At 45.5% G+C, this 22,545-nt stretch overlaps 1 protein-coding gene across 2 annotated transcripts in view; it reads left to right on the top strand.

The window, feature by feature from the left end:
* The window catches only part of LOC146193389 (MAM and LDL-receptor class A domain-containing protein 1-like), a 301,641-nt gene that overhangs the window by 238,695 nt on the left and 40,401 nt on the right, over window positions 1–22,545 (top strand). For both annotated transcript variants that reach the window (XM_084602739.1, XM_084602738.1), the window contains 6 exons: window positions 239–323; window positions 8,186–8,344; window positions 8,954–9,059; window positions 14,081–14,231; window positions 15,983–16,076; window positions 19,176–19,286. In XM_084602739.1, coding sequence (XP_084458865.1) covers window positions 239–323; window positions 8,186–8,344; window positions 8,954–9,059; window positions 14,081–14,231; window positions 15,983–16,076; window positions 19,176–19,286 — 706 coding nt within the window. The remainder of the gene's footprint in view (window positions 1–238; window positions 324–8,185; window positions 8,345–8,953; window positions 9,060–14,080; window positions 14,232–15,982; window positions 16,077–19,175; window positions 19,287–22,545) is intronic.

The following is a 22,545-nucleotide window of genomic DNA, read 5'->3' as shown; positions in this document are numbered from 1 at the left end:
TGCTCGGCGATGTCAGCTGACAGCTACCCCCTCCCAAGATGTTCTCCTCTTTTTTTTTCTTCTTCCAGCACATGGGTGTAATGGATGGACAGTCACAGAAATTATGAGCGCGTAAATGCTTTCGCCTTTATATTGTGCTCTGTCCTTTTAGGAAGGACAGGCGTTATACGCTTTTTGTACAGACATAGTTTTAATACGTGAATCAATTTTGATTGGTCGAACACAAATGTTTTTGCAGTTCTTCTACCGGGCTAACAACGTGGGCGTAAGTATAGATCGCCCAGAGTACCTGCACTGTCATCCAGACGCACAGAGCGAAGCATGTAAGTGACGTGAACATTGCAAGCATTATTTTACTGGTGCAGAATCTAGCAGGTCAGCAGCATGCTGCTTCAGCGTTTTACTGTGCAGTCGTGGTGTTTATGGAAAGCGAGCGCGTGAGCGCGTGGCAGATAGATGCGTGCAGAATAAGTGGCGATGCGCGACGTCGGTGTTGGAAATGAAATGGAGGGAGCGGTGCTGCTCCGTCTGCTGGCCGCACCCCGGAAACTTCGTGCATCTTTTGCATCGGCAGCTAAAATACAGCGCAGTGTCATGCTGCTGCACACTGATTTCACCGCTAATGTCGTGCAAAATCTTGACAACGGCTGATAGCGAAGAAAGAAGCAAATTGATTTGAGGCTTCAAAATAAAAAAGGAGCAATAAAATGAACATGAAAGGTAACGAATACGACCAAGTGTTGAGTGGGTTTATCAGCTTTAACTTCTGCCGCCTGTCGCTCTGAAATCGCCCGTTTCGCTGATTAGCTATCACTCGTCTCGGAATGCTGTGGCCGCAGAGCGCCAGCTTCGTTACTACTGAAGAAACTTTAGCAATTTTCTTTGGAGTATGGCGTGTGTGCCTGATAATGGATGAATCAGAATTGTTGAGTTGTTTGTAAGAGACTACTATGAAAGGCGAATCACTGTTGTTTCCTTTTATACACTAAGCGTAAAAAAAAAGGCTTCCTTCCATCGCAATCAGCCGTTGTCCTGATTTTGCGTCAAGCGAGAGGTGATCTCACTTGGCGGCCGCACAACACAGCATCGAGGTTTAGCGGCCCATGTAAAAGTTGCTCGTAGTGCACGATGTGCGGCCAGTAGGTCGAACAGCACCGCTCTCCACTTCATTTCCAACGCCGCTCTCGTGCTTCGCCACTTGTTTGGTACGAGGCTATCAGCTACGCACTCGCGAATTCCCTTTCAAAAAGTTCAAGGCTGTACATCAACTAAGATTATGTTGAGAAGCAAATAACGCTTCTATTAAAACCTCTATTTCTTGTCCTGCGCTCGATTGATAATGCCGACGGAGGTTTTGCTCGAAACCACCTGTGTGCTGCAGTCGGCCAAATGTTTAGGCATTTCTTATATGCTTGCTTTTATTGAAGTTAATTTTTTTTTCACACTGCCTTCGCATGCCAGAAATGTGCGACGTAAACCTCGGTACTTGAAAAAGAAAACACACTTTGGAGACATTATCTAAACATGATGTATTATATGTTGTACTTGTATCTGAAATGCCGAATTCTGTCTGTTTTGATAAAGGGAGTGGATATTTGTTTACTTGGTTACTTCAGCAAATACTTTGAATGATAGTGGCTCAGAATAAAGTACGACACTGTATCGGGCACCACGTCATTTCATTTTTTTTTAGTGCGAACCGAAAATGATGAGATGCGCAAGTGTTCTGCCAGGGGTGTGATAACGGCATTTCGTGGATCGTATTGTTTTAAAATGTGATGATGATAACACCTATCAAGAATAGATAATTTTGCTATGTTACAGCACTGTGCTACCTTTATAAGGGAAGTACCTGCACCACAGGGATTGGCTAATTAGTTACATTTGCCACGCAGTTTTCTGTCGCTTCCAGAATATTAGAAAATTTACATCTGTAAGAGTGCCACATAGGTATCCAGTACCAAAGTTTATTAAAAGCAGAATAACGGCCTGGGGGGCGAGTTGGTGCATGATGGAATTGAACGGCGGCGCAACACTTGTCTGTGTCCGTTTCCGTGTTGCGCCGCCGTTCAATTCCAATTCTTTATTAAAAGCATGTTTAAAAAGTTAGTACCTTTAATGAGTGTGGTATAAGTCCCCCGATTATTTGAAAATAACCTATAACTGAATGACTAAAGGAACCACTTTCGATGGTCCAATAAATTATTACCTATGCATCTGGCAGCATATGTTTAGCAACGGTGATTTGCAAGCTGAAGGTGCATTTTCAAAACTGTTGGGATTTACATCGTTGAAAAGTAGTTGTGTTTTCATGGAGTTTAAATATATAAATCAGTTAACACGGCTGTGTTAACGCACTCACTGTCCAATTGAAGGGGTTAAGAGTCATTACTGTGTTATGGGGGGAAACACAGTGCTTGCGTCAAGAAACATGAGCCCATTAACGGACGTTCGCTGGCATATCACTCGTATAAATGAGGATGTAAAAGTTACGTATTGCAGCGCCCTGGTGTGCACAAGCTATAAAAGATGCAAGAAAAGGCAAGCATTTATTAACAATGTCAAACTGCTGATGGTTGGTGAGAAAGTTGTTTAGGCAATGCAATAAAACTAATTATGATTTAGGCATGAAAAGTTAGGAAAAAACTATTTCTGAAGTCGTTGTATAAAGGCTTTTGAAAATAAAGGAAAATAACACCAGCGGCAATATAAGGTGAATGACTGTACTTCATTTATTAATGAGCAATGCTAATTTTATGTCACCGGATACCCGTTTATTAATATAGATGGGACAGCGCCTTTAAAGACACCTTTCTAGAAGTTTCAGAATCTAGCCACCAGCTTGGCTAGGTGTTTGGATGCTAAATGAGAAGCGAATTGGTATGGAATCACCCTCATCGGTGCACAAAGAACGGTTACGGCATAATGGTGATATGAAATTATGTGCGTATTTTTGCCAGCACGATTGAAAAGATTCCTAGTTCTGCCTGGACAACACTGCGGTAAGGAGGCGACGTTTCGGCACACCGACCCAGTATGCAATATAGCGCAAATCGTTTCGAGACGTGCTTCAATTTCGGCACTGAAGCACCAGAGACTACTCTGAATGGCCATTTGGGTGTCCCCGCCTCGTTTGCAAACACGGTCGCTCAGAAAACCATAATGCTTCTGGATCTTGGCCTGGTATATTCTAATAATCTACGAAATCATTTCATCAATTTCTTTTTGGTTTTCAGATTTAGAAAATTGCATTGATAAGTGTCAAATGAGACCAGCAAGTGACCATCTTTTAGCTTAGGAGTTCCCAACATAAAATAGGAAAATGAAATTCAATCTGAAATCGAACTGTGCGACTCATCTCCTCATAGCTATGAGGGAGGATCCTACTGTAAAGCATGATCGAATATATGCATAGTCTTGATAATTGTTTGTTATTTCGGTAGAAGGAGAAGTGTGATTACTGGCTTTTTGCAATTTGCAGATGTTCTTAGGGTCAAGAGGGTTGTTATGGAATTAGTACACTTCAGAGCAGTTGTAATTGGTTCCTTTCAAGTTATTTGCGTTTGCGAAAACTTCTGCTGCTTTACATTTTCCAAGGTTTTCATATAAAAGCCTCTTATGGTTTGGTTTTGATTACAGTGTTCAACATCTGAAATCGGGACAGGCTGCGAAGGACGCCGCAGTCAAGAGTTTTAGAACTTTAGGCAGTGTTAGGTTTGGGGTTCGCGTGCCCCTGGGTAGCGTACCGCTGCCAGCAGTTATCACGTGCGGTGCGCGGCCCCTCGGTAGCGTTGGCCTGGCGGCTCCGTGGACGGCGGACGGCATGAACGGTCCCAGCAAAGACGAGGCGTCTTCAAACGAAACAACCTTTACTACAACATCGTGAAGATACGGCCAGAGAAGCTGACCCGGAGAGAATACAGACACTCTCACACAGCTGGTGTCCAGCGTCGTCTCAACGGCGCGTCAAAGTAGTCTCTCTCTCAGCGCAGTCGGCCGCTGCTTTTTATAGTTTTTCCAGTTCACAGGGAAAGAGTAAACCCTCACAGGAAAGGGAGAGCCCGACAAGACTGGGCAAGAAGGGATGACTCAATCGCAGGTGGTCCGGTCGCATCTCCTCCACCTCCTGCAGACGGGCGAGGGCGGCGCACTCTCCCACGAGCTCCCGGCTTGGCCGGCATTTGCACACACACGCACGCACACACATTTGGCGCGTGGCAGGAACACGCTGAGACTTGTCGGCGGGCGAAAGCGTTGCGCGGCCGATGAACGGCGTCGAAATGGCCGATCCGCTCGCTGTTCTGCCTGTTGCTATGCGGTGGCCGCGTCAGCTGTCCCACTTGTCGGTGGAGAAACGTAACAGACTGCCCCGCCGGGGAATGGAGATCCCGAAGGGCAGGGGACTGCATCCGCTGTCCGGAGGGATCGGGATGTTGCTGCTAGCCGGGGTCGTCCGACTCAGCTTCTCTTGAGCCCGAACAGCCTGAAGAAGTCCTTGGCAAGTCCGGTTTCCAAGGCACTCTGCAACTTGTCTTCAGGAGAGTTTGCTGACAACCCACAACGTCACAACCACGTTAAAAACTCAACCGGTCAGCCAGCAAGCACGGCACAATCTTCACTAAGTTATGCCAGACTATTTTCCTCTTATGCCCCCATCTATACTAAAGGGCAGCTCAGCAGCACTTGGAACGCGTCCACAAATTTGAAAATTGCGCTTTCAAAACACCATTCTCAAACAAAAATAATACAATGCAATATGTTCAAAATCCTATGCCAGGAAGAAAAACACCAAGAAGTGAAAACTGAGGCTTCTCACGTTAGGGGCTCCGACTTAAGCCATCGGCGTTACCATTGAGATCACCCTTTTCACTAAAGCTTCGGTTGTCCGTTTCACGGAGCAACCTTGCCTTCTTGTTTCCGTGCAAAAAACCACATGAGCATGAATCACTCACTTTTCTGAACAATCTATCCCTCTCCTTACGGGTTGGGCACCAGTCACGCGATTTCTCGGCACGGGCGCATTTGTGCCTTCGGGATAGTCGCTTTCGCGATAGCTTCAACTTGTTCCATTCTTTCTCGCGCCGCCTTTCCGCTTTTTTCTGCGGCAGCACTGGAACACACGCTTTCTGCTTTCTTTCTGAGCCATCTTTGACAAGCTAGCGGTCAATGTTCTAGCGGTAACCGGAGCTAGTAGGACACCGGTGTCGTCTGAGTTGTCAAAGTGTGGTGCCGCGTCTCCATCGCGGCCAGCAGCGCATGAATCACTTTCAGTCAAGTCCGAACAACAACGGCTGACGTCAGTCGCGTCAGTCGCCCTTCTAGGCATTTGCTCTGGCGGCTCGCCACTCAGTGCGTCGCCGTCGCCTCGCTCAGAGCTAACCGGAGCACGATCAAGCTCTTTCGAGAGCTGGGGCGCTTCGGATTGCGTGAGGGCCATAGGTGCTACGTCCGCGTTCGCACTGGGGTTGCTTTCGCGAATACAACCTTGCGTGGTATCAGGGCTCGAACGATTCTGACTCTGCTCTGGTCGCTCGCTGTCGCCTTCGCATGTCTCGCTTTCTACAGCGTACGCGCACTCCTCGTTGGTCTGCCCTGGCTGATCACAGCTCGCGGGCTGCGCAGTTTCGCTGATCGGCACTTCGTTTTCCTGTGTGCCCTGCTCTACGACACAACTGATTTCGGAAACTGAAAGTTTCTCCTCTCCTAGCTCATTTTCAGCTCCGTCGCGCTCTACACAAGCGTCTGCTTTCGACTCGAGAGGCGGTTCAGTTACTACCAGTTCCCTACTCTCATTGGATGGAACTGTATCTACTGCAGCTACTTGGGTCGGTGTGCAGTTCACCTCGCTTAACGGCGTCACTTCGGACTTCTCACCGATTAAGTCTGTGCTAACCGTCTCAGCTAGTGGCTCGACCAAGGTAACACGATGCTCTTCTGTTCGAGAATCGGTCTTCTCACTACTGCGGTCACGTTGCTCAGCCGTTTTCCCAAGCTGTGTCTCACACTCCGGTGCAAGTTCGATTTGCTCCGGAACTTCCGCACTGTCTAGCCATTCGCTTACAGCGGCTTTCAGCTGATACGCCAAATCAAAGTACGCCGTGATACAATGTTTCTCGCTTTCATATCTTTTCCGAAGTTCCTGAGGCATTATCCGATATCGTATCAGCAATGACTCTTTTAGTGCATCGTAATTTTTCAAGCGGTCGCCAACCAATCGCTTGATTTCTTCCGACGCTTCAGCGGAGAGAAGAGCTACCAACATCTGCGCCCAACTATCTCGCTCGAAGCGTTTACTTCTACAGACATTCTCAAAGTCTGCCAAATACTCGGCCACATCCTCGGCAATGAGGAACGGTGGCGGACCATCTCGCGGTATTGAATCGTTACAGTGAATGGCATTGCGAGCTTTAATCCTTTCCACGCTCATTCTATGTGCTGATATCTCCAGCTGCATCAGTTTCCTTACGCGGGCGTCCTCTTTCTCGAAACGTTCCCTACGTTCACATTCCTCTTTCTCGTGACGTTCGTCAATGATCTCAAGGCATTCCAAAAGCTCGTCATCTTCAGCTTCCAACGCAAGAATAGCCTTTAGCACTTCTGGTTTTCTGAGTTTGTCTGACAAATCCAGACCCAACTCCTTCGCAAGCTCCAGCAATTTCGGTTTGCGCAACGATTTCAAATACAAATTCATGGCAGTTCCGAGTGCTGCCTTCTCTACTGCCCACTATTGCCTTGCTGCAATTAACCCAGCAACAACGACAACACAATTACCAGCTCTGTTCTCTACTTAACAAAAGCCTGGCAATACTCAGTAGAAGAAAGTCCCGCACTCACCAAACCTCGCAGCCAAGAATCCAACGCAGTCGTTCCGCTGCAGGCAACCAGTCATCACACAGGGCTCGTTGCACTGCTCCCGACTTTCCGCTGAGCTCTGCTTGTTTCACGGGTCACGCCTGTGACATCTCCGCTCTTCTCACCAGATGTTGCACCTCGGTCAGGCCTGGCTCGTTTCACCGACCACGGTCACTGCTTGGTCGTCCTCGTCTCTCCGCTGTTCACCAGTTGTTGGACGACGGAATCGCCTGGCTCGCCCCTCCGACCACGGTTACGGCTTGGTCGTCGTCGTCCCACCGCTGTTCACCAATTGTTAGACGACGGAATCGCCTGGCTCGCCCCTCCGACCACGGTTACGGCTTGGTCGTCGTCATCCCACCGCTGCCACCAATGTTAGGTTTGGGGTTCGCGTGCCCCTGGGTAGCGTACCGCTGCCAGCAGTTATTACGTGCGGCGCGCGGCCCCTCAGTAGCGTTGGCCTGGCGGCTCCGTGGACGGCGGACGGCATGAACGGTCCCAGCAAAGAGGAGGCGTCTTCTAACGAAACAACCTTTACTACAACATCGTGAAGATACGGGCAGAGAAGCTGACCCGGAGAGAATACAGACACTCCCACACAGCTGGTGTCCAGCGTCTGACCAGGAGAGAATACAGACACTCTCACACAGCTGGTGTCCAGCGTCATCTCAACGGCGCGTCAAAGTAGTCTCTCTCTCAGCGGAGTCGGCCGCTGCTTTTTATAGTTTTTCCAGTTCACAGGGAAAGAGTAAATCCTCACAGGAAAGGGAGAGCCCGACAAGACTGGGCAAGAAGGGATGACTCAATCGCAGGTGGTCCGGTCGCATCTCCTTCACCTCCTGCAGACGGGCGAGGGCGGCGCACTCTCCCACGAGCTCCCGGCTTGGCCGGCATTTGCACACACACGAACGCACACACATTTGGCGCGTGGCAGGAACACGCTGAGACTTGTCGGCGGGCGGAAGCGTTGCGCGGCCGATGAACGGCGTCGAAATGGCCGATCCGCTCGCGGTTCTGCCTGTTACTATGCGGTGGCCGCGTCAGCTGTCCCACTTGTCGGTGGAGAAACGTAACAGCAGCCTGGCTCTCCTTAATATCCACTGACAACGCAAAGCACATGGGAGCCTCACGTTTTCTTCTCCATAAAAAACGCTCCCGCCTGGATTCAAGCCGCGACTTTGAAATCAGTAGTGGAGCGCGGATCGAGTGGGCTAAACTTATAGCTCTCTTTTTGTGGGTGCTGTAACTAGCCGAGAGGATGCGCCCCTTATGTTCGGCGGCATGGGGCTGAGAGGGACGCAAAAGAAGTACAATATATTTTTTTCTTTAACAGGGGAGGCAATACAAAAGGTCAACTGTGACTTTTCAAACCCCATGGACTGCGGCTGGTTTCCCGAGCGTATGAATGTTGAAGCCTACTGGACGTTGTATTCGGGCGGCTCCAGGGCACCTATTTTCCGATGGCAGCCAACCGACAGTGTCTCTAACGAAGGTGAGTATTAATATTTACAGAAGCCAGTACCGATACACGAGCGCATTACGCGCTGAAAAATGTGGCATCACTTTTTTGTATCCTGCAGTTACCACGCCACCCCCCCCGTCCCCCGCTCCCCCTCCCCCTCTCCTCCTGTAATAGGACCCTTGAGATACTGCAGGTGGTTGTAAAAATAAATCGATAAATATAAAGCTAGGCTTTTTATAGACCGTCGTTGAAGAAAGCATCGTGGTGTCTGAATTTGAATCTGTTGACTCAAAGTGAACTGTCATAAGATAAACGTCGAAATATGGCTTGCAGTATAGTGTTCCTTACATATTTGCTTGCCAAACACACCTCCTCCACTTGGCAGATAGGCTGTGTGTAACACCTGGCAATATATATCGGCTCGCCCGCATTTTTTTTTATCTTGCACAGAGGTTTTAGAGCATCGTGCATAGACGCCTTGGAGATCCGGCGCCAATTTTACTTGCGTCGGTAAATACCAGGATTAGTGCATACGTACGCCAACACAAGACATCCGTGTGAACGGTGCATAGACAGCTTTCCAATTAAATATAATGTAGACAGTTCCGCACGAAGCACCTGTGCCCTTTTTCCTTCCAGGTTCCTACATGTATGCCAGAAACCCGTTCTTCAACACGAGAACTGCTCACCTTGTCTCCATGAAGCTGAGCCCAACACCCAGCACTGGGCGATGCTTCACATTCTGGTAAGTGGGCCACCGAAAGTTTTTAATGGCTGTCATTACTAACCGCAAACACTGGCTTTGTCGATATCTGGCCAAGGCTTCTGCTCCCTATCCTTTACTTGAGCGCGAAAGAGAAGGTGGTGAGGCGCGTATCACGTGCGTAGCCAAAGAGCTCCACAACTGCAGCCAGAGTTCCACATATCCCAGTTACGACCATTGGAGCAGTCAGTTGTCTGTACAAGCGCGCGTTTACTCCGGACTGAGAGTCGCGTGTAACTTGCGCGCCTTCAACTTCGGCCTCTGCCATCGCATAAGTCAACTGTCTATTTTCACGCACAGCTGATCGACATGTACGCACGTTGCTTGCTCGACTTCTGCTCGGCGCCACTCGGCGCGTCGTCATGTAGCTTGTGTTTACCTCCGCGCCGTAAAGAGCGCTCGCCTTCATGAGCACTTTTTACTGTACGACAAATTGCAAGAACATATACAAATGTACACATAAGTAAAGCAGGGATAAGCACTATACTAGTAGACCTAATTCGCTTTTCGTTGGCTATGCAAATCGGGTGCAAGGTTTTGGTTTGACGACCGACAGTAGCGTGGATTCTGTCGTGACTTGACGGAGAATCCAGTCGCAAGCCTGCGATTCAACATCCAACCAGCTTGAAATTAAATGTGGAATTGAAAAAATATACGCTAGACATCACATGTGCTAACTTGTTGAGTGCAGTTGCGAGCATTGATGTAAAAGATGGAATGAAGTCGCATTATTATCACTTAGCTAAAAGGACAGAACATTGCACTGTAAGCATCCAATGTTTTTCGGCGCAATCTAAAGATTCCTGTCTCATGTGGTCGCTCTGAGACTGTTTTCGCAGAAACGCACTAGAAAAATTTGGTCGATATCAGTGCATGCGCCCGTAGTTATGTATAGTCCGATACTGGAAACCATAAGTAGCAGCCGTAATAACGACTGCGCTCCGGCAAAAGTGTTTTACCGGAGACTAATATAATTTTACCCGCCAGACAGTAATTAAACAATTTAGCATGCAGTAGCATCAAGGTTAGTTACTACACACAAGGGCGTTACGAAACCAAACGTACGCATCAATCATCGATGAACGTTTTAGTGGACCATGGTCGCCACTTCATCCAAAAAATTCAAAAAGCTAGGTCACCATCTAGTGACAAACGGTAAAATCACATCATAAGCGATGCGAAAGGAGGCTGAAACTCACCTAACCCACCCTCTTCCCCTGCTGACCTCAGTTCATCCTTATGAATAAAGGTTTTATGAATGAGTGAATGATTGAATGAATGAATGAATTAATTAATAATTATTTATATATAATTAATTATTTATTTATTAATGTGGAAGGAGGGTGGTTTTTGCTGACGGGCGGAGTAGAGAATGTGTAAAATAATGACACGTCTATTAGAGGTAGAGGATGGGCGCCGGAGACTTACTATAGAGAACTATAGAATGAAACCTATAGAGTGAAATCGCCGACAACGTATTTGGTGTGTGTGGGAAACAAAGTGCTGTTTGAGCACGCTGACCACCTGCGATGATCCTTGGTCACATCAGGTGCAAGAGCAGTTCCTGAGGTGGAACTGCCACATGCATCATACGTAGGGTTTCATTTACCGCCCATAGGACAATTCGCGGAATCAACCCCGTGACCATAGCCAGCACAGCAAACAAGTGGGAACCAACCGGTGCCACTGCAAAGGGGCACCAGGGAGAGACGGCAGCTGGATCGTTTAACGTATACTCGTTTTTAGAACTGTAAAAAGGGAGTGTTATAGCATCGTCTGGTATCGCGATAAAGATGCTCGCGATGTCTCGGTGTGGCTTATCGCGTTCGCCATGTCTGGCTTCGCATGCGCCGGCAGCTAATGCAGTGTATAAAACGGCATGCAGATTTCATGTACGGTTGTTGTTGATGTAAGGCTGAGAGTATGCACCTCGTATTAAAGGTTCCTGTTCCCTGACTTGGCATCTGGATGCAACAGTATTCTGTGCTGTAAGCCTGAGCTTATCGTCTACGTTTGTGATGCGGTTGCGGCCAGACTTGGGCCTGATAACGAGCACCATAAACTGCGCTGCAAACGGGACTGGTTGTGTATTGGGTGTCTCGATCTACGTTTGTCTGGTAGTACTCGAAGATTGTACAAAAACGCCGTCAGACGGCACTCTATGTGCTTTGTATGTGTTGCTTTTCAGGCGTGTTTCAGTGTAGTGTTCGAGCGCACCAGCTCATGCGGATTTCGTACTCTGGCGCCGACGTGCTCCTTTATCCCGGCCGCAGGCCCCGGTATTGTGTGGGTAACTAAAAGCAGCTAAAATCAGCTTGCGGTAACAGCGGTCATCGGCATGACTTGTATTTGATCCACTCCATCGCTTCACATAACGGCGGTTTCTAGAATAGCGCAGCTGTGGTTGACGCTACTCGCGCAGATAGTGCAGCAGACGACGACGCGGTGTCGGCGGTGTCCAGATCAGCAAGCTGTTCACAAAGTAACGAGAATATTAGAATTAACAATATTTACAGCTCCGATGGAGCTGAAATGTTGAGATTTATTTGCTTGGTACATCGGGAATAAGATGTAATAAACAGTTTACATTGCCCCGCCGGGGTGGTGCAGTGGTAAGGCGCCCAACTACTGTGGCGGAGCACACGGGTTCTTTCCCGACCTCGGCGGCTGCGTTTCGATGGAGGTGGAACGAAGAGGCGTCCGTGTGCTGTGTGATGTCAGCGCACGTTAAAGATCCCCATGTGGTCCAAATTACACCGTAGCCCTCTACTACGGCTCCTCTTTCTCTCTATCCACTTTCACTCGCACCTTCCCTCCTCTTACGGCGCGGTTCAGGTGTCCACAGCTACAGGTGTGACAGATACGGCTGCTTTCCCTTCCTGTGAACCAATTATTCTTATTGTTTTATTGCAAATTTGGTGTCATGGCCCCTTAAGTCTTAGCATTTTATAAGAAGCACATCGGGGTGGTGCAGTGCTTGCGGCGCTCGACTACTGTGCCCAAATATGCAGGATAGAACACCGGCCTCGGCGGCCACTTTTGGATGGAGGTGAAGAACAAGGCGCTAGCGCACTGTGCAAAGTCTGTGAATTTAAAGAACCCCAGGTGGTCGAAATTTCCGGAGTCATTCACTACGGAGTCTTTCATAGCCTGAGTTACTTTGGGACATTAAACCCCACAACTAAGCCATTCTGGAAGACAAATAGCATAGATATGAAGTCAGAGGAAATGCATTGCAGCTTATTGCATCTTATTACAACACACACGAAGAAAGTGTTAGGCTTAATGGCTTGTGCTCCTCCTTTGAATATGTTATGTGCGGTGTTTTTTCATTCGCAAATTATCATCCTTTGAGCAAACAGACCAACCTAGACATACACGCCAAAAGCTCGAATTGCCAGTACCTAAGCAATATAATAATTATGGCAGGCAAAAATTTCTCGATACTGGCTACACTGAATGCAAATCAATGGTGGCAGGACAATAACAGTCTCGACAAAAATATTTTGTGCTGAAATTATCTGTAATCTGTCATGTGTAATAATAGTTTTTCCTCTGAAGTATCTAATGTTTCGTTTTTCTGGCGTACTTCTATGCTATCTATGTCATCTGTGTTATCTCAAAAATAATATATCCTAACGTACTTGTTTTTGTTCTCATAGGCTACACACTAGCACACTGGTAGCGTGTTCTGGATTTCTATATATGATTTGTGCTTGTCTGTATGTTTTTTACTTTGTATTACCTGTTGATTGTTAAAAATTTTAGTTTGATCCCATTGTGAAAATTGTTCGTATCTTTTATTTCTTGTATTTATTAAGCATGAAGTCATTTATGTAAGATGCATCAGCATGTATGATATATTATTCAATGAATGGTGTATGCTGCTGTGAATAACACTACGGACCTTGTCAAGCTACTTTGTAAGCAGCTTTTTGCTTGGGGGCCTTTTTCGTGCTAAGAAAAATAAAGAAAATAGAATCTGTTTACTCTGATAGATTTGACTGTACATAATCGCGCAGGACGGAGTGCGCAAAACGTGCATAAAAATATGCCTAAACGTGGAGAGTATGATGCCACGACTAGAACAATGCCCACTAGAGGGAGGGGTTGGTGCGCAGAGAAGTTATCCGGAGAGCCATCAGAATTTTGACTGCGAGGCAACAGCGCTGCGGTCCTCCCCTAGCGGCGCAATTTTGCGGTATTCCTAGGCACAACGCTGCCGCGGACCTTTGGCCTGCTGTGCTTAGTTTGCCCGGTTTCTCTCTCCTTTCTCCTTTACGCTTCCTTTACATCGGTATCCTCGAGGCTTAACCACTACCTTAAAGCAGATATGCGTGAAATTATGGTGTTGAAACCCTGTAACGAAAACTTGGCCCGTGTAGTCTTGGCTGCATAAACAGAGAAAGCTGTCCCCGATTGTAGTTGTTGCATTGGGGCTGCCCAATGAACAGCACGTAGTCCGTCGCAGACAGCGCTATTCACTCGCGTCCGTAGCGCCACCTTGTGATTCCGGCTTCCTTTAGGGACATTGCAGAAGAACATTGTTTAGAAAAATTTCCAATTGTTCTATTTGATTACAAAACCAATATTTTACATTATTGATTCCTGGAAGGAAATTGCTGATCAGTCATATTTCATTCCAAATTTTGCATGAATATCTTCTCGGAAAATTTCTTTTCTCCTAAATATTAAATTAACTCCGTTTGACAAAAACTTAACTCAGTGCGCCGTATGGGTCATTAGGTGGATACCAAACGTGTTTTCCTACCGGCAAAGATGCAGCAAGCCCGGCACTTACGTGATCATCATACTCGGTGGCAACACCTGCAGATATTCATCTGCCCATTTAGTTGGCTGTAAGTGTCATGCACGCGTTTTGTCTGACTGGGCTGGCGATCACCGCGGCGTGATGATTGGTCATGCCCGTCGGCTCTCAAAAACGAATCCGAGGGAATTCGGAAGAGTGCAGTAGAGATAATCATGTCGTCGCTCGTCTCCAGGTACAATATGTGGCACCCGAACGTTGGTCAGCTCAACCTCCTGCGGCGTGTAGAAAAGGCATCCACAAGTCTTGTTTGGAGCCGAGCAGGACCGCAAGGGAAAGCCTGGAGGCAAGGACGGGTCCAGCTCTATTCGCAAGATCCTCATCAGGTGCGATCAATCAGATAAATTGATTATAGGACAGCCGAGATAAATTTTATTCCTTCCTTTTTACCTGTATCCCTTGGTCCAAATGGCGTCGTCAGACGGGATTAATATGGTAAATACACTATACATTACAGCCCCGACGATAGGTATAATGGTACAGCAACCGCAGATGTGAGATCCTCCTTCGTTGAATCGAAAATTTATTTTAGCTACCAGCATGCGTTTTGAGCAAATTGCTAATTCAGACAGCACACTTTTTTTCAGACTACTATCTCAGACAGCACACTTTTTTTCAGACTACTATCTGGCCTTGACACCGCATCTGCACATTCCCAACAATGCTGTCGTTTTATTCAAATAATTATGAAAACAGATTTCATGTCGTTCATTCGCTGTCCCACAACACACACAAAATGCCAGTGCGATTCTAATAGAGAAAAATTGTAACAAGATCCGCATCTACAATTACACGCCGATTCATCCATAGCGCTAAGCTAGAAGTTATTTGGCACTGAAACGTGCATAGAAACTGTACTGAAATTAAGTGTTTAGGTTCTGCACATGGCGTTCATAAATGATGTGCCACAAGGATGTAGACAAAGTATGTATTGAAAATCGGCCTCAATTTCTAATCTACTTCCGCTAACCTCTTACGGCGCATCGTTTCTGAATTCTTTGTGTGGCATCTAGTCGATCCCAGTATCTTGTGCAACACACAGATGGCTTCTATGCGGTTTTCAGTGTCAAAACATTTGTCGCCTAGCACGATGGATTTCATCGGTTTCCAGATTTTGTTTACTTACGCCAAAACGGATATTGCTGTGGTAACAAAGTCTAACTTCGCTGTACGTGATTACACTGTGACTTCGTACTGACATGAACCACTACTACCGCCTCTGATACTGGCTGGTGGCTCCCTCATGTACCTCAAAGCAAAGCCGCTCATTGTGTCCACATTTTTTTGTTGATTTGCTTAACGAGGGCGTTAAAACTGTTGGACTTGACGTGATAGGTAGCGTGGGAGAATTAGCACCCAGCTCCGAACCCCCTTTAGAACGCGTTATATGTGACGCTCGCTGTATTGCCGCACGTTCCAAATCCACCACCATGCAAGAGGGCGGCGCTGACGAACACTCTCAAGGTTAGGTTACCCTTAAGATAAATGCCTAAGAAACTGGAAGATTAAACAGCAGTAACTGAGCGGTAGAGCACTGGATGTGAAATTGGGAGATCCCGGACTCGGATTTGAACGGCGGTATATGGTTGTTTTTGTGCTACTTTTTAATCAGTTACCTCCACAATTAATTATTAGATCACTGATGAACTTAAAAAAATCCACAATGCTTTCTTTTTGTGCCAATGGCTATTGCTCCAATCTAATTACTGCACCCTGATAAAAATAAAAAGGGAAACATTGTGGGAGATATAAAGGCCGACCTTACTGGAATCGCCTTCTCTTGCATGTATTGAACCATTTTGTTTTACAATTCTTAGGTTGTTAGTAGAGGATCAGTGAAATCCTGAAAATTTTGAAGTCATTGCTAGGTCTATCGTTGTTTGCGAAGGTATTTATTCTAATGAACATTTCTGTAGGCCTGTGTTTGCCTTCGTTTCGTGCTGTGAACGAAAACGCCTATTCCTTATGTGATGATTCAGGTTTAACAAAGAAACAAAATATTTCACGTGATGTGCTTTTGGATAAAAAAAATTTCACAGAAGGCTTCGTAATTTAAATCATGCAATTTCTCTTTCAGCTTGTCTTTGAAGCCATCTTGACCTCCGCCAATCCTGGTTTGATTGCCATCGACAACATTCTGCTCAGCGACAGTGCTTGTGAATACAGAGAAGGTGTGACATATATTTTAACCCGAAATAATATGTTTATTGAGATCAGTGTTAAGCGAAATTAATTCACACTGATACATAGAAGAGTGTAACACATATTGCCATATCGAAAACCATTACAGGTAATCACGTTTGGCATAGATACATTGAGTAATCACCATTGTCGATGGAAGCAGATTTGTATTCGAGATGCCTCCATATGTAAACGTTTCCTGTGAAATCAGATCATTTTCTAGGAGGAAGATGAAAGAATAATTAAAACCCTCGCAGAGTAATGATTGTATGTACACAACTCAGTACTCGCATATTATGACTAGCAACATACCGGTATCGATCAGGATAAAATATACAACAGTTGCATTTTACCTGTACTCATCTTTGGGGCTGAAACGTGGAGACTAGCGAAAAGGGTCCTACTTGAGTTAAAACAATGCAGGGGTCTATGGAGCGACAAATTGTAGGTGTAACTTTAAAAGATAGGAAGCGTGCAAAGTTGGTCAGAGAATTAACTCGCGTTAATAATATTCTAGTAGGAATCATGAGGAAGAAATTAAATTAGGTGCGAAAAGAGGATAACCGATGGTCGCTTAGGGTAACAAATTGGATTCCGATGGAAGCAGCAGGGGGCGGCGAAAGTTAGGTGGGTTGGTGAGGTTAAGACGTATGCAAGGGTCAAGTGGATGCAGCTAGCACATGACTGGGTTAATTGAATGAATAAGGGAAGGTCCTTCGCCCTGCATTGGGCATAGTCCGGCTGATGACGATGATGCTTAGAAAGCATTTTCTTCAAAACAGTGCTAGTACTGCACTACTTCTCTATGTCAGAGAGATCAGTTTTTCTTCTTTGTAAATAGACGACTACTGCGCTACCAATAAAAAAGTGGGAAATATTTTGTTAAGCGTTGAAGGATTATAAGAGCGCTAGATTCAATTTCCAGAATTCACTTGTATTTAAAAATGGCGAGTATTCCTGGTATATGAGCAGTTGACTATCGTGTAAGAGTTAGCTTACAAATAGGAAAGCGAGGCAAACAGTTGGCTATGAGAAACGCAGTAGTGCATTTGTAGCTATCGGGTGGCAATCGTGTTTTTTGTTATGGCGCTTTTCTAATTTGGTCAGTGACTGTGGCTGAAAACATTTGGGGAGCATTTCGGCTCCCCTCTATCCCCCCCATCCCCTTGTGAAAGGTGGGCATAAGAAGAGAAGAAAGCAAAAGACCACAGGTGGCGCGCGACACTATCATGCGGCCATCATATTCACTCTATCGGTTGCCCGTCGAGTCTTTTTTGTGCACTCGCGCATGCCAATGGTCAGGTACGCATACCAAGAGGAAAGCGTCGATGCCCTCTACTGTCATAGGGAACCAAACCCCAAGTTTGGTCTTACGCTGGTGGCGCCGTGTTTCGCGCGTGACACGAACCATGAAACTTCGGGTTGCCGCCGAAGAAAAGGCAGAGCTAGTTCCTAGTGCGCATGCGCCGAGTGATTTGAGCGGACGGTATATTCGCGATAACAGAAGCGGACCCACCGAAGAGTAATGGAAGCACAAAGTACTGTTGTGTCGTAAGAATGCACGAAACACAAGATGACATTTGATTTCTCTTCAGTGTTTCTAAAATGCTTATGTTTTAATCAAATGGTCTCGTTCCGATACGTTTGGCATTCTATGTTGGAACGAAATGAGCCCAATTCGCTCTTTTTGATAAAATCAGAAATGTCGCCAATTGAGGATATCTAAAAAGTAGAATGGGCGAATATAACAATATATAAAAAAGGCGGAGTACTGCCCTGTGCCTCGCTTCACGAACGTGGCTGGCTTTAGGCGACTCGCAATGATCTGTCATTGCTTTCTAGTGGTCTAAATCAACGAAATCGATCAAAATCAAGCGCACGATGTCAGCGATCCCCACTTACAGAAATATGTCGAAGGGGCACCTACGTCTTCATTTGCACGTTGACCGAGAAACTGTTGAGGAGGAAGGTTTATTGGTTTTAATACAAGTCTTGTTTGGAAGATGACTAGCTGATTTCAGCAAACTTGTCACCTAAGAAAACATTTAATACGCCCTACGTGCCAGCACACCTGTGACTAGTGGCCGTGTAACTGAAAACACCGTTCTTGGCGAAGGTTTTATGCGTGCAATGCAGGCATTCTCAAATACATGGAACGCAAGGATAGCTTAAGAGTTGAAAAAAAAAAGGAGTGAAAATGTAGACATGGTTTCACTGAGCTTGAATTTCATTTATGAGTGAGCTGGTCATATATCCTAGCGCTTGGAGCGCGCATGTCATAGAGATTAGCAGATTATTCAGTCTGCTAGCATTCTTGACAATACAGAAACCTTTTTTCGCCCCTTATACGTTTTCTTGAAAAGCAGATAAATTAATTTATTAAGGTCGTATAATATTATAGCAAACAATATATGCGTCGCATGCCATAATCGATGACGATCAACAAGTGCGCTGCTTCGCAGTCTTGAGTTTCGCACGGCAGAGAGCTACTAGTTTATCACTAGAAAATAACGCATACTTCAATTTTTATTGCGTGTCGATTGAGTGCGCATGCTCATATTACATGCTATATTAGTTATGCAGGAAAGATCTCCCTAAACTTTACTTTGTTCTGCTCACATATGGAAAGAAAGACAAGGTAAACCCCTGAAAAACGCTGAGAGCATAGAAATACCTGAATATATTGTCTAATATCTGTACCAATCTGCATGTAGAAAATAACATGAGCGGCAAATTTCTAAGAACTGAGTTATGAAATAACAATGAACAAGAAATCTTTCAAATCTGTCAAAACATTTCAGCGTTATTCTTTTCTGAAGTGCATTCTTTTTAGTGGCGTACTGGAAGGCTCAACGTAATGATTGTAGTATTTTGTGCGGGCTAAACAAAATCATTTCATCTAGTCTCTTGTGTAAAACATTTATCATGCCTAATCACTTACCGGAGTTGAGGTTTTTACCGTTTCAAAGGCTGCAACCACTTATAAAAATACCACGTTTTTAATCCTTTTAGGCCACTCCTTTTCGTCAGAAAGAGTACATTGAAAGTGAGAAGAAGTTTTTATTTTTCCATTTTTCGTGTGTACACAGTGTGCACTTTCGAGTCCGACTCATGCGGTTGGCAGCTGCACAACTGGGAGAGGACCAGCGGAAGCAGCGTGGTTCTGCCGCAGTCGGATTACAGCACACAGTCCCCATCAGGTGAGCAAGAGTCCAGATGCTAATACTTTCGCCAAATGAATGGAGGTTGCGCCAAGCATGCAGGATTAAAACACCATGGTTTACTGAAATGTAGTACGTTACTATTTCTGGCCACAAGAAAAAGATTTTTCACATATATCGTTTTTATATCTATGTCTCATCTTAGCCAAATAGAATGTATCTGCGTATATCAGCCAAACGCATGCATAACCCGTAGCCAAATTGTACTGTTAGAAGAGACAACCTCAACGCCCCGAGTTAGAATTTCCTTTTTGAGGTGTGTTTGTTACACAAAAAAGTTCTATAAGATAAAAGTAAATAATGAAAAAATTATTGTATTAGAAGGTACTCCCAATACAATAATATTTTCTTGAGGGTCCCGCTTTTTGTTCTGGCTTTTGTTAAGAAGCGACTGAGATCAAGTGCTATTCAATGAAATTTATTAAATATCTCTGAATCTGTGAAACTTTCGCAGCTGTTTAGTCTTCACGGCCATGCCTCCTATGGAAGCAGCCATCTTGTGATCACGTTCCACCAATCTCTCGAAAACAGGTTAATTGCTTCACTCCCTCTAAAACATGTCCTGGCGCTGAGTTTCTGCGGTCGTTAATGCCGTGTTTTATGAAGTAGTTGTGGCATACCATTTTGTGTTTAAAACGTCAGTAACGTTAAACTTCAATCACTCCGTTGATAGAGGGACAAGAAAGAATCAGGTGAAGTGTTCCTTGAACCTTGAGTCTGAAATAGAAAAGCAAAGGAATGGCTGCGAAGGTATATTTGTATAGTCTCGAATTCAGCTCAAGCGTAGGGTAAAATGCCGAAGAATCGGCGTGCGCTCTGGGCAAGGCTCCATGACAGCAGGAAACACCACACGCGAAGTGTGCTTTTTAAATTTTCAGCCTTCAATTAAAGCGAGAGAAAACGAGGATTTACCGAGCCAGAAAGCAAAATAAGACAAAATATATTTCAGCGACTGAGTAAAAAATAGGGGAAAATTCCTGTGCAAAACGTAGCCTAAAAGAGTAATTATTATATGAGTGTACAATACCCATATTTAGCTACAAACCAGTCGAAAAAGGGTTCCAAACATGTTAAATGTATTCTGTAGTTCTGTTGTGTGTAATTAGTTTGGGGAATACTTTGCTTCGTACGGCAAGGCCATTGTCAAAACCGCATAGAAATTCTCTTGTGACAAGAAGAAATTGTTTTCCTGCTGTTTAAGAAGCTCCTAAACTTGACCATGCGCTGCTCGATTCATTCTTTTCGGGACCGCATCTTCCCCGGTGGCGGTACATTGTGCAGCCGCTAAGGTCACCGCAAACCAGCCAGTTTCCGGCTTCCTCGATTGAAGCGCAACACATCCGCACCCTGGTTTCTTGAAACGCTATTGCCGGCTTGCCCTTTCTCTCGGTGCCACTCCTCATCACTGCTTATCACCCGCGTCTACTGTAAGCAGATGTGTGCGTATCTTATCGAGTGGACATCAGGTTGCGTAGCTGGAGAACTGACTCCGCGCTCACATCAGCTTTATCCGTGTCACCCAGCTTCTTTCCACCGAGATTTCGTTTGGCCCCGGTAAAACGAAAGGGAGAACAAATAAACTGAGAAAGCCAATGCAAAAAAAAAAAAAAAAAATACACATACGCATTTGGAAGCGAAACTTTAGCAAACGATGTACTATTGACTTCGTGGGAATTCAGAATGACCGCTGAACAAATTGGAAGCAGATTTGGCTAAGTTGGTCAAATGCGAAAACATTGTGCGCTGCCATGACGCGTTTAATCTCGCTTTTGGTTCGAGGATAGATTCGAAGATTAGCCTAAAGCAACGATCGTCGACGAAGTCGTTGATACAAAATTTCGGAGGTATTAGCGCATCTTAAGAAGACAATGGGAAGGCGATGTTTTCGGTATCCATTGCGCACAGAGGGAAGCTAATGAGGACAACGATACGTAACGCACACCTAACCACAACTTAACAACCGGCTTGGTTGGAGCGACAAAATAGGACTCTCATTGAGTGGCCAGTGAAAGTTCATGTGCTTGCAACTCCGGGTTTTGAAACCCAGGCGCCATTTTGTTTGGGCCAGGCGACTTTATTTATTTAATATTTATTTATTTAGTTGAGCGTAGCTGGCCTCAAAAAACCACATGATCAGTGGGTTGTCGTCAGGTTTAGTATCGCAGGGCTGAAGGGCTAAAACTGGTCGCCTGCTATCTAAAAACATGATTACTTATACTGATAACAAGGCATGCTTCGGTAATTCCAGCAAACGTCATATCAGCGTTTATGCTTCAAGCAGAAAGATACATAACTCGTTATAATTACTCTGCTTCTTGTGCTTTAAAAACGCGTCCGCAGTATCGAGAAAATGACAGTCTACGCGCCTGTCGTGCAATGCTTTCAAAGGCAGCGTAAACACTCATGTCCTGTAAATATTGTTTTATCAATAACTTAGTTCCTTATTATCTCTGGGAAAACCACGAATACGACAGCTGTGGTGAAGGCACCGCACACTGTATGAGCGTCACTTATGCCGAGGAGGCCGCACGCTCGCTTCGCATTTCCAATATTGAGAGCATGAGCGGCGCCCACTGGCTGGGGTATTCCCTGAGTTAAAGTAATTCAGCGGCCGACATTACGAAAGAGCAGGTTGAGCAACGTACAGCCTTCGTCAAAAGTATACGGCCCAAGGAATTTTGCTCTAAGCCCAGTACCGAGGCTCGTAAAGCAACTCTAGCGTTCGAAATCTCGTAGATGACAAACCTCACCCTCATTCTCCTCTAGCTTACACTCATATTCCAGTATTGCTGCCAGCAGCCATGTTACAATGCTTAGAAGCGAACCTCTTGGGCCGTATACTTTTGACAAAGACTGTACATGGGCTCTCGTTATCAATCAACCGGATGCCAGGTTTGTTTTTATAGTGGGGTCTATACGTTTGAAATGCGGTACACTGGGAAGCACGAACTGTTACTTTTTCATCCCTTTACGTGTCCTCAGAGACAATATGTCCGTCTTTATCTCAACTGCGGGATATATATCCAATGACTTTTATCCTTCTTATGCTTACAGCTATCGATTTATTTCCAAAGCTCGTCATTATGTCCACTAATTTGGCCGACACCTACCCATGACACTGTGGGAATGAAATATACTATTGCGCATAACATAGATATACCGCGTGAATGACACGACACACGTGCCAACGATTTGCAGGCTGATGAAACTTTTCTACGTGTAATGAATTTAGATTATT

The sequence above is a fragment of the Amblyomma maculatum genome, chromosome 4 (assembly GCF_055883805.1).
Source record: "Amblyomma maculatum isolate TAMU_Amacu chromosome 4, ASM5588380v1, whole genome shotgun sequence".
NCBI lineage: Eukaryota > Metazoa > Arthropoda > Arachnida > Ixodida > Ixodidae > Amblyomma > Amblyomma maculatum.
The sequence above is the reverse complement of the archived record's forward strand: the minus strand, read 5'-3'. Positions and strand labels throughout refer to the sequence as shown.